Below are 13,390 nucleotides of genomic sequence, written 5' to 3' on the forward strand. Positions count from 1 at the left end.
GTTCTTGCACTTCCTTCTTAAGTTGTGTCAACTGCAACAAAAGAGTATGTTCATCATCTGCTGATTTGAAGCTAGCTTCAAATGCATTTCGTATAGAAGCCCAGTCGACAATTGCTCCATTTGGGAGATGGTGGAACCAATTTGCAACAACATCAGTGAGGGTTTGTACAAATAGTCTTACAGCTACATTTTCCATGGCAACCGCAAGAACTCCACAGGCAATGCTAAAGGCATTCAGATGTTCGTCCGTAGACTTCTTCTCTTCCCCATTGAATTTAGGCAAGACATCCCTGGCTTCTTTCGAGAGAGGATCTAGGTTAGGTCCCAAAGCAAGAGGATTGACTTGAGCATCCCAAGGGTTAGCGACCATTTGAGGTAAAATGAGGTTCAAAGGCTGGGTGTTGAAGTAGTTGGGTATTAATGTGCCTAGGAAAATTAAGGCTTGTAGACTCACAACAATAGAGGGTGATTTTTCAAGAGATGCTAGTCTACTTTTACTTTTAACAGACCTTCTCTGCCTTTGAGTCAGATTGGAAGCAAAGTTCTGACTTTTTACAAATTCATAGGATTGATCCAAAAATCCTTTCTTCACTTCACTCCGGGTATATTTACCACTAGCCAGTTTGCTAAAATTTGAAAAGGGTTCCAAGTTACTAATATTCAAAGTGGTTGTTGGGCTAATCTTCCATCCATAGCTTCTATCTCCTTCAAGTTGGTTTCTATCTCCTTCAAGTCCTTACTAGACTGATCTTTGTTCCTTAAGATCTCAACATTGATACACTTCACATCATTGTGTAAGATTTCTTTCAGACAATTAAGTTCTTTGACTAGCTTTGAACACTCCTCTAGGCATTTTTCAATGACCATGTTCCTTCATTCCAAGTTGGTTCTCAAGATATAAGAAATCTACACCAATCCTGGAGTTTTGCTTTTCAACCAGAAACTTATTTGCTCTATATTCTTGAACTTGTGTGATGTGAGCTACGACGTCCTCCCATTTCTCTTTTTCTTCAGCCCACACACTTAACTTTGCTTCCAAATTGGCCATCATCTATTTAGCTTTCACCTTAGTTTCGGTTAAGTGAGCTATGTAGCTGACTTCGTGGGAGACTACCAAATCAAGCCATTCATCAAAGGCTTTAGAGACTAACCTATCTCTTTTCACTTGGTCGATGAATTGCTGATTAGTCGGGGAGGTCATGTTGATCATGGAAATAGCTTGGGGTTGGCATTTAGATTCTGCATTTTGTAGATTATGGATGTACTCTGCTAGCATGTAGATAGACTATTTCAGCTCTTTCTTCTCTTTCCAGGCCTTCTAGATACGATTGGTGACCCTCGCGTGTCCAACATCCAAGATTTTCATATCCATAGCTCGAGTTGGCTCGATAACTCTTTTCTCTACAGTGTAGTCTTGAGGTGTGATGTCATCTAGAGTTTTATCTTTAGACGATTTGAACACGTTAGTAACCCAATCCCTTATCTATTCATCAACCCCAAGTATAGTTTCTATCTTTGGCTTTTTGATTTTGGTTGTCTTTCCCAAACATTTCCCAACCATTTCCTCGATTGAAATGCTTATGGGCACCAAGCTCCTTTTCTTGTTCACTGATACATCGAACCAATTTCGCCGAGGAGGTGCGTTTGGATGGAGGGGTTTGTAAAGCAGGGGAGGCATAGTTGGTAATCATTGAACTTGAGGCATTAAAATCACCTATCGCTAGTTGATCACTCTGATCCTTGGCTTCTTGTATTCTTTCTTCAAAAGGTTCTATCACAACTTTGACCTCAATTGGGTCTATATTGGTATCTTTCATGATAGCCCTTTAGGCTTTCTCCTTGCTAGGAAAGCGAGTCCGTCTTGCCAGTCTTGCGTGTTGAATTGAACTTTGAAACTCAGGTGCAACTTCAACTTCAAGATTCAAAATACCTGTAGAGGAATAGGTGACACCGTTATCAGTATCATGAATAGGCAGAAGTGAGCTAGAGCTAATGAAGGCTTCTAGTGAGGCTCGCTCTGCATTTTTCATGATGCAGATTTCTTATACGTCTCCAGAACCAACTTGGAATGGAGGAACATGGTCATTGAACAATGCTTGGAGGAGTGTTTAGAGCTTGTCAAAGAACTTAATTGTCTAAAAGAAATCATACACAATGATGTGAAGTGTATCAATGTTGAGATCTTAGGGAACAAAGATTAGTCCAGTAAGGACTTGAAGGAGATAGAAACAACTTGCCAGGACAAGCTACGAGCTCTCAAGGACGCCAAAGAAGTCTCTACTATGAGTTTCGTTGTCGTTGCCTGAATAGATTTGATGATCATAATCAATGATGACCATCTGATGATGCAGATTAAGAAGCTGGAGCACGCTTATCGGGTCATCACCATCTGGTAGTTGATAATAGAACGGCTAGGAATTCCACAACAGAAGGAGATCGTGGATTTCGAAGTCACCTATAAGGATTGGAAAGATACAGGTGGCAATGCGACTATTAGACAAGGACAACCGAGAAGTCCAGTTAATATTACAACTGCTTAGCTTAGGACTAAGGCTTCGGCTGTTTAATCTTTTAGTTTCTTAAGTTAGTTGCTTTATGGTTCTAGGCTTAGTTTTATCAACTTCGACTGGAGTTAGTTTCATAACCGTTTTATAGGCCTTGCATGGCTATATATTGTAAGACTCTAAATGTTTTTGGTATTGATACTCTGGTGATTTTTCTATAGGAACTTAAGTTGTTAAGGCAAGTTCAGAGTGAACCATTTTAGTAATGTCATTTACGTGGATGAAGAAATAGAAACAAAAATCTTTTGATGCTGGTTGCACATTGTTGGTCATTTGTGATCATATGGTTTTAGTAATCTGAATTTGTTTCATAAGGAATGCTTTCTTGATTGTGATTAATGATGATGTGCTCTGTTATGTAAATGGTTCTTAATTTATATTGTTTAGTGGAATCAATCACCTTTAGTTTCATTTTGTTTTCTGCTATCTATTCGATCAAGACTTTAGGCTTGTTATTGAAACAACATTATCCTCGTAGTACTTTGCATATGAGATGGAAAAGTATTTTTAAAGCCTTAGTTCTTTCTAGTTAAAAGATCTCATTTGTTCAATTCTTTTGAAATAAAGGAAATTATTGTTCATCATTTAAGGAGGGAGCTGTGTGTTAAAACAAAGAGAGTTCAATCAAAGGAACTCAATTGTTGTGGAAGTTGTCCTTGTTAATTATCTTTCATACTTCATTTTAAGAAGGAAAAACTGTTCACTAACATCTCTATTCATTAATTATGTTTGTGCTTGCAACCGGCAGTCCTCAAACACCAAGAAGACGAGATAATTATTTCCCTAGCGCAAATATGAATGGTTTTTTTTCTTTTATATTGAATTCAAGGTCTGAAAAACGCTCTCTGATTTCAGCTATAGGCGAGTCAATTAAATATGATCTAATAGCCAAAGATAATATATTCCTTTCTTTTTTCCCCTTCTAGAATGGGCTCAATGTAGATTATATATCTTATAATGTGAGCGGTTGCACCCATTAACTATGTAAGGGATGCGTCTTTCCCTATATGTATCAAAGATTATAATTAGTTTCATTATTAATTCTGTCATAGTTGTCACCAATTGACTTAACTAGTCTAACTCCTTTAAGCGCAGAATTCCATGAGTTATGGTTGTTGGTTACGACTAGTGCCCATTATTGATGATATCTCACTCATCAAATAGAATAAATGTTGGGTCGAATTGGCCACATTTTTTCTTTGCATTTACTATCAACGTAGACATCATTTATTTCTACATACTGTTCGTTGTGTACTCCTATGTCTTCTGGGTCCTCTATTATCGCCCATATCAAATTCAATAGTTGTAGCTCTTTATATATAGAGATTGGACGAATAGGGACATCCCAGTATTGTCAATTCTCTTATTGCTCCATGTTGTTTGTCTCCTTACTTCGGCAATAATTATATTATCAATTTACTTATTTTAGCAATCACTACTCTAATATCTATGATGTTGATTCTACATGTTGCTTAACCGTGTACATTCATGTGCATCTGCCTCAGGATCAGTTGTCTGTAACTTGTGTTCAGTTAACTCATACTCCATCCAGGCAGGAGAAATTCCTCACTGTCGACTAAGTTGATACAAGTAATCACTATTCATCTATTCTTATATTATACTATAGTATGGTATTGTACTATATTATATTTACATTATTATTATACTAATATAATTATAGATTTAATTTTATTATTTATATTATAATTGTACTATATTATTTATCTAGATAAATTATTTATTTACTATAGTATTTAATATATTAATCTTTCATTTAGGAAGTGGTCATGACATCACAATTGAACTAGTGCTTGTAATTAGGTCCAGACTAACTATACACTGAAACTTACATCAAGAAGATGCAAATGATATGAATTGAAAATCCATCAAATGTTTTCACATATTACCATCAAAATCACTAAACTTGTAACTAGTATTGAAGAATATAAATCATGCATATACCAGAGAACTCCTTTTGCACATACTCCTTGAATCTCCCAATATTGTGGTCCATTCAATTTGGGAAATTTCAAGAATGACATTGATCTTAAAATGGTGAGAATATAGAGCCTTATTAATTTCCACAAGCTCAGCATCCTGCATGTTCCTATCCTCTTGGCCTTGTCCCTCGGCTGTGAGCCATCCATCCTTCTCTTGTAGGCATTCAAATCGATATGTTCTAAATCAGTATATCCTGATTGTTTTTATGTGCTTGGTTACCCACAGACAATGACACAGATCATGGTTGCCCTCCCAACCATAGATGATATACAACTACCATCTCCCCCTAGCACTTCTCTTCTTCTAGTTTGGTTTGTTGTTGGATTATGTATAAATTGGATGCCAAAAAGGGAAGATTTTATCTTCCTTTATACTTATCGTTGTTGCCCCTTCACCAAGGGTCACCACTCTTCCAAGTTGGCCCCATTAATTCAGAGATTGTTATTTATTAATTAACAATTACTCAATTAATATAAATTATATTATTACAATAATTGTATTATCAATATCATTATATAATCACAATAATTATATCATCAATATAAATATTATATTATCATAACCTTTTGTTATCTATGTTAGTTTGAAGGAATCTGATCATAGTTACAATAACATTAACACTGCCTGGTTCCATCTCCTGTGTTTCTTGGAGATGTGAAACACCCTTGCAATCGTACTTTATTTAAGTGATCTTATAGCTTTCATCAATCTTGGGAGTCATTGATAAAGCAACACTCTTTGATCTCTTCAAAGGCATCTATTCTGCTGTAAAGCATCTTTCCATTACCTCACAAATGCATTAGGCTTGTTAGAGTTATCCTCCTTTTGTCATGCTGACATCTTGATTAAGTTGCAATCCCATGAGAATACCATATATAGAATCAATCATGATTGCATTAAAATGATAATAAGAACCAAAGAATGTATCTTCGTGTTTACAAGTACTTAGTATAATTTTAAACATATACATGAAAACATGACATTGTCGTTATGATCAAAGCTTTTATATAATTGATAACATCAAAACTCAATTCATCATGATTGTCATCATTTCAATCATGTTCATTGTCACCACAACAAACAACATAGTTCTTACATGTTAGGTTGTCACAATCAAATTGGCAAGAAATTTGATTTTAGTTGCGATCAAGGAACATCAACATCACAACAGTGCAATGGACCGACATCATTCTATCCCAATGAATCGGCAATTTGATATCATACAAGAGGATTAACATTATTTGAGGCCTTGGATCAAATTGTTCCTCCAATATGGGTAGGCAATTTTATGACATGGAGGATTAGGTATTTTCCTATGGTGGGTATTTTCGAGTTAAAGGCGGGTAAAATCCTTGCACTCGCAAAATTTTTGCCCTTACTTTGTTTAAGTTCTTTTTTATTTATCAATAACAAGAGTACTAGGGGAGCCTTTTCGAGGTGCTTTGGAATGTTGGGGTTGAAATCTCTCTAAAGTAGAGAAAATCCCCGCACTAAGTTGAAGGCCAACCCTCCATTTCTTGAGTGTTCTTTAACAATGCGAAGTGTTAGGTTGCCTTTTGGAAAGAGTCAAAGACTTTTTAAAATGACCGCACTTCTTTGTTAGCAACACTTTTCCTTTGTTTTGCCTAGTTTTTGAATGACTTAGTCAATTTGATGTTTTAAAAAATATCAAACACTTTGCTCATCCTATGAATACTTTTAAATTCTTGAATGATTCCTTTGTTGATCCAATCCTAAACATGATCCAAATACTGACATCATACCTAGAAACCATCAAAGCTTACATCTTCCACCATTTCATTGCTTTCAAAAGGGAACTTGAATTTTTTAACAACTTTCAATCTCAACACTTTACTATTGTTCAAACCTAACCAAGGTTTTGAATTACAACTGACCTGTTATCTGCGATGCATGATGCATTCAGGCTTTTTCAAAATGTAGAGATGAAATGCAAAACCTCAAGAAAAACACTTTGGGATGCAAGAAATGATGGAATGCAAAACTAAACTAAGAGTATAAAAAGCAAGAAAGGGTCCCTATCTGTGATGGAGGGTGTGGACAAGACACAACAATACCATGTTTTTGATAGTTGTACTAGGAGGACCTAAAGAAATGTTTTGTTTGAAGAATGAGGAAAGTTTACAATAGTCCGGACTCTAAAATATCTGGATTATTACCATTATTGTCTTCATTAAACCAAACCCATCCAATGCACTTGGCACACTACAAATGCACGGTTTCGAAAAAACAAGTGCCTCTACTTTTGGTAGGGGTGACAATACTATTTTGTATAACTTCTTTGTAAATGTGACACTTTAACAGGTCCACAAGAGAAAAATGAGTTTCTTCAACCTTGATTGTGTTTGATGTCCCAACAAATTTGTCTCATTCTTTCAAAGACAAAATTTACATTTGGTAGCATGCCTTTTATCACGACCACTAGCTTTTTGAATCTATTTCTAGGTATAAAACACCACATTGACAGTTTCACTAGAGGAAAACTGAATGCCCTTGATGATTTCCTTGTTTCTCTCAAGAAAGTTTTCAATGCTTCCAACAAAGATGTCTTCATCAAGTTGAATCGTCATCCATATAGTAACTAGTTTAGGCACTCAAGGACAAAGTGGTATTCTTGAACTGGTGGAAGAACTAGAGATATGTCATGTCCCCAAATTTTAATGTAATAATTTAATAAATTTCTTTAATTAATTGGTCCTAGAATTTAAATAATATAATAGAAGAACCTTTAATTAATTAATATGGCCCCTAGTTAATAATATTTATATTTGTGGTTCTGATTGATTTAGTATATCTCGAAGCCATTTTTAAGTTTAATTGTTTCCATAGGTGTTATCATCGGCTATCTTTGTAAACCCTTGGGAGTTCCTCCGAAGGGTATTTAAGCACGAAATGTAGGTAGTAGTTGGTATGCAATTTGGATTATATTTTCTTATACTGCGAATTCCGGTGGAATTCTTTGTTGTTCGCCATTTCAAAAGTCAAAGATCTTCCCTACTTGACAAATCCGATTTCGGTCGGATTCAACCCTCACCTTACTCTGTCTTTGTATTACTTGCAAGGATATGGAAAATCCGTGCACCATCTTTGTTTGCAAATACATATATCTATATATCTGAGATTGAATTGCGAGTGCTCGTATTGGCATTATTTGGCGAATATATTTTTCACATTGTTTTGGCATCTCAGGTTGGAGCTCAATCCGTGGCGAACCCCTCTATCATCCTCCTCCCTCCATCGTATGATCACTTGTAACTTTTAGACCATAGGGACCCATTTCTGCTCCACCGTACGGACCTCCATCTCGCCTGGCTACAGTACTACCATACGACCATCTCCCGCAACCAAACTTGGCCACCGTATGGTCATCTAGCAAACACTGTACGGACTCACCCACACCTACTATACAACCTGTCATCGACAAAGAATTGCACATTCCATGCTACCGTACGGTACGGTCAACCTGGACAACCATTCAACCAACACATCCCATACCGTACAAACATCATTGGATTGTGTTTCGAGGTTTCTGAAGCTTACTTCTAAGTTTGGGTATCAAACAACATGAAGTCGGAGCAAAAAATTACAGTGGTATCATACCAAATTGCCTTCGGGTCAAGATTCCCTTTGGACCAAGTTCCCCTTCGGATCGAGTTCCCCTTCAGGTCGAGATTCCCTTCAAACTGAGTTCCCCTTTGAATCAAGTTCCCCTTTGGGTCGAGATTCCCTTCAGATCAAGTTTCCCTTTGGGTCGAGATCCCCTTTTGACCGAGTCCCCCTTCGGATCAAGTTTCCCCTCGGAACCAGATCCCCTTTGGATTGATTTCCCCTTCGGGTCGAGATACCCTTCAGACCGATTTCCCCTTCAGATCGAGTTCCCCTTCTAGTCGAGATTCCCTTTGGACCGAGTTTCCCTTCGGATCAAGTTCCTCTTCAGACCGAGATCCCCTTCGGATCAAGATCCCCTTCAAATTGAGGTCCCCTTCGGATTGAGATTGCCTCCGGATAGAGATTCCCTTCGGATCAAGATTGCTTCCAAATAGAGATCCCTTTTCGGACAAGATTCCCTTCGGGTCAAGTTTGCCTCCGAACAGAGATCCCCTTTGGGACAATTCCCTTCGGGTCAAGATTGCCTCCAGATAGAGATCCCCTTCGTGACAAGATTCCCATCTAGCTGTGATCGCTTTTAGGCTGAGTTCCCCTTTAGGACATTACAGTGGTATCAGAGCTGGTGATCTTGCCAGCCTACTGGGATGATTGAGAGATTTTGGTATTTGGATCACATTATGGCGCCGAGTAGCGATGGAGAGTGGTGTTTGAAGGCACTACAAAAGATTGGCATAGAGCTCAGCGAGGGTGTTGATCTTCCATTAGATTTATTGGAAGTATGTTTGTGTAAGGTGAACCAATTACCTTCAAAACTTATACAGAGAATCCTCTCGTTGATTAAGGATGTCTTTAGTCAACCGAGGCTTTTGAGACACCATGAAAAGGAAAAAAGGTTGGCCGTGGCAGCTTAGTGAGGTCTTGAGAATTTCAGCTCCTAAAGCACCATATGATGATAACCCTGTGATAGAGATATTGCATTTGATAGACCCTTTTGGTAGGAGAACTACAATATTCGAGAATTGTGCAAATGTCAAAGTAACCTCCTCTTACATCTTGAATTGCAAAATTTGGTCCATGATATGTTTCATCACTTCTTGGTCACCATCAAGGAAGATCATGATACTAAGATTTCAGTTGCTATGGAGAGTCTTATGATTTCGTGCATTGAAGAGATGGATGAAATATCCCAACCCATCACATCTATGTTATGGGTTGTTCATAATCTAGAATGTATCCCCTCTATAGTAGCATATAGATTGGTTAGTAATGTTTTCAAGTATTGTGAAGAAAAACTAATATCTCATTTGCACAAGTGGGAGAAAATGGATGACAACGATAAGGGTGATGCATTACGTGAGGAGAATGAAGGCATGATTATAAGGCTGCTCCAAGAGGATTTACTAAATCTTTCTACTCGACCAGCATGGGAAGAACACCAAAAAATTGAAGGTGTTGTTTGCATGGATCTTGTGAAGACATGGACGAATCAAGTTGTGCCCATCACTGAAGTTGTGCTTGTTGCCTAGGCAATATCTGTCGTGGAAGTTCTATCAGTTGCCTAGGTTATGTCCATCATAAGGTTATGTCCATCATAGAAGCTGTGTCTATTGTTGAGGCTCAATCTGTCATCTCCAAGGTTGTGTCTGTCATCGAGGTCGTGTTTATTGCCGAGGCTGTCTTTCTGTCGCCAAAGCTATGTCCATCATTGTCGAGGTTGTATGTCTGTCACTGTGGTTGTTTTTGTCACCACAGTTGAGTTTTTTTTCCTCATTGTAACTGTGCCCGTCGCTGTGTCTGTCACCATCATTGTGTTTGTTGTTGTCACCGTCCATCATCGTCATTGTGTCCATTGTCCTCACCGCTACCGTGTCTATTGCTAAGTCCATCGTCATGTTCATCACCATCATCGTCACCATGTCCATCATCTTCATTGTGTCTTTTGTCGTCACCGTCATCGTGTTCCTTGATGAGTCCATCAACATGTCCGTCATTGTCATTGTATCCGTTAGCGTCATTATGTCCGTCGTCGAGTTTGTATTGGTTGTTGTAGTTGTGTCCATCGATGTCGTCGTGGCTATCTCTGTCATCATTGTGTGTGCATCATTGTGGCTGCGTCTGTTGTAGTAGCTATGTTTGTTTCCATTAAGACTTTGCTCGTTGTCAAGGTTCTATCCATCATCGAGGCTTCAGCTAGGGTTCTGTGTGCCACTGAGGTTTTATCTACAGCTAAAATTTTGTTTGCCGCCTAGGTACTCTCTGTCAAGGCTTTCATTGCCACGGTTCCCTTCGTCGAGGTACTCATGGTCAGGATTCCCTTTGCTGAGTTACTCTTTGTTGAGGTTCCCTTCACTGAGGTACTCTGCATTGAGGCTCCCATCATCATGACACCCTTCTTTGAAGTTCCTGTCGTCGATGTACTCATGGCCGAGCTCCCCTTAGCTAATACTCTCACCACCGAAGCTCTCTTCGTCAAGGTTTCGTCTATCAGGAGCATAATAGCGGTTCTTGTGATTGTGTTAGTGGCTAAATTTGTGCCAACATCGGTGTCTGTGTGCATGACCATACCCAAAGAGATTTTTGAACATAATGATGTGAGAGATTTCATCAACTTGTGTCACTGGGATTTTGTTGAAGGCTACGACAATGTTTATATTAGAGTGGCGCAGCGGATGCTTAATGAAGTGTGGTGCAAGGGAGGCTTGATGATAATTCACTCATTTTGCCTACATGTTTGGTTTGGGATCCTGGTGACTTAGGACATGACAATATTTATATCAGAGTGGCACAACAAAAGTTTGATGGCAATGTGGTGTTGCGGAGGATTGATGTCATTTCATTGTCTCGCTTGTGCACTTGATTTGGGACCCTAGAATTGTTGGCGTTTTGTCTAATGATGGATTGCTTGAGGGCAAGCAATCTTTGGGCAGCAATGATATGTCATGTCCCCAAATTTTAATGTAATAATTAAATATAATTAATTAATTAATTGGTCCCAGAATTTAAATAATATAATAAAAAGACCTTTAGTTAGTTACTTTAACTAATTAATATGGGGCCCTAGTTAATAATATTTGGATTTGTGGTTTCGATTGATTTAGTATATCTTGAAGCCATTTTTAAGTTTGATTGTTTCTATAGGTGTTGTTGTCAGCGATCTTTGTAAACCCTTGGGAGTTCCTCCAAAGGGTATTTAAGCACAACATTTAGGTAGTAGTTGGTATGCGATTTGGATTATATTTTCTTATATTGCAAATTCCAGTGGAATTCTCTATTGTTCGCCATTTCGGAAGTGAAAGATCTTCCCTACTTGGCAAGTCCAGTTTCGATGGGATTTAACCCTCATCCTACTTTGTCTTTGTATTACTTGCTCGGATCTGGCAAATCCGCGCACCATCTTTGTTTGCAAATACATATATCTATATATCTGGGATTGGATTGTGATTACTTGTATTGGCATTATTTGGCATGTTTGGCGAATATATTTTTCACATTGTTCTAGCATCTTAGGGTGGAGCTCAATCCATGGTGAACGAACCTCCATCATCCTCCTCCCTCCATCGTACGGTCACTTGTTACTTTCAGACCATAGGGACCCATTTCCTCTCCATCGTATGGACCTCCATCCCGCTTGGCTACTATACTACTGTATGACGATCTCCCCATAGCCAAACTTGGCCACCGTACGGTCATCTAGCAAACACCATACAGACTCACCCATACCTACTGTACAGCTTGTCACCGACAGAGCATTGCACATTCTGTACTACCATACAGTCAACATGGACAACTGTTTGGCAAACATAACCCATACTGTACAGACATCATTGGATTGTGGTTCGGGATTTTTGAAGCTTACTTCTGGGTTGGGGTATCAACCAACGTGAAGCTGAGAGCAGAGCATTAGAGTGGTATTAGAGAAAATTGCCTTTGGGTCAAGATTCCCTTTGGACCAAGTTCCCCTTTAGTATGAGTTTCCCTTCGGATCAAGTTTCCCCTCGAAACTAGATCCTCTTTGGATTGATTTCCCCTTCGGGTCAAGATTTCCTTCGGACCAAGTTCCCTTGCGGATTGAGTTCCCCTTCGGCTCGAGATTCCCTTTAGACTAAGTTTCCCTTCGGATCAAGTTCCCTTTCAGATCGACATTCCCTTCGGATCAAGATCCCCTTTGGATTGAGGTCCTCTTCGGATTGAGATTGCCTTAGGACAGAGATTCCCTTGGGGTCAAGATTGCCTCTAAACAGAGATCCCCTTCAGGACGAGATTCCCTTCTTGCTGAGATTGCCTTCAGGCTGTGATCGCTTTTAGGCTAAGTTCCCCTTCGACATTACAAGTTAACAGAGGCATGGGATGAATGATTAGCACATCTTATGGCACTTTGAGAATGTTTTACCTGTTCTAAGGATGAAGACGAAGACAAAATAGTCAAGGAAGGCATTTTTGAAATTTGATTCATTGTCTGCTTAACATTCTGCTCAAAATGGAATCTAGTTGATTGATTAAGATTTGCTGCATTACCAGCACTGAGGACTCCAAAAAGGACATTGTGCTATATTATTCTAAAATGATTACATTACTGTTGAATTTCAAGATTTTTTCAGAAATTGTCATTGGGGTTTTGGCACTTGGACCAAATTGTTGAGCTCGGCTCTTTGGATACCTATCAATTAAGCAGAAAGAAAAATGGATTTGTGTAATGTATGATTGATCTAGTCCTATATTTGTATGAGTATTTTTGGTTTTAGTGAAGAGAATACCTTATGTGAAATTTTTTAATTTTTTATGACACTTTTTGGAAAACTTCATAATGCCTTTACCGCTATTAATATTCCCTTGACTTTCTTTTGCAGGTACTGATACAGGTGGCAGTGTGAGAGTGCCTGCTGCATTTTGTGGCATTCTAGGATTCCGCCCTTCTCATGGAGCTCTTTCCACTGTTGGTGTTGTGCCGATGGCTCAGAGTTTTGATACTGTTGGTAAGCAAAAAAATAGATATATGATGTTCTTTCTCAGTTGTCCTACTTTATTTGTTTGAAGATTATTATGGTTGCAGTCAAGCATTAACAGTTAATGGGATCTAATTCTGTTTGCATTAAAAACATTAACTTTCTTAATCCTCACGAATTCTGTCAGTGGAATCAGACAGGGATAGAGATCATTCCATTCCTCTTCAGTTTTAATAGTGTGATAATTGGAAATGG

The 13,390-nt window shown here is 38.5% G+C and overlaps 1 protein-coding gene across 1 annotated transcript in view; it reads left to right on the forward strand.

The window, feature by feature from the left end:
* Window positions 1–13,390, forward strand: part of LOC149542063 (outer envelope protein 64, chloroplastic-like) — a 272,009-nt gene that overhangs the window by 92,747 nt on the left and 165,872 nt on the right. The window contains exon 4 of the mRNA XM_089797108.1: window positions 13,040–13,165. Coding sequence (XP_089653234.1) covers window positions 13,040–13,165 — 126 coding nt within the window. The remainder of the gene's footprint in view (window positions 1–13,039; window positions 13,166–13,390) is intronic.

Source organism: Cupressus sempervirens, chromosome 8 (genome assembly GCF_028749045.1).
Source record: "Cupressus sempervirens isolate cs-2001-9-10 chromosome 8, ASM2874904v1, whole genome shotgun sequence".
Taxonomy (NCBI): Eukaryota; Viridiplantae; Streptophyta; class Pinopsida; order Cupressales; family Cupressaceae; genus Cupressus; species Cupressus sempervirens.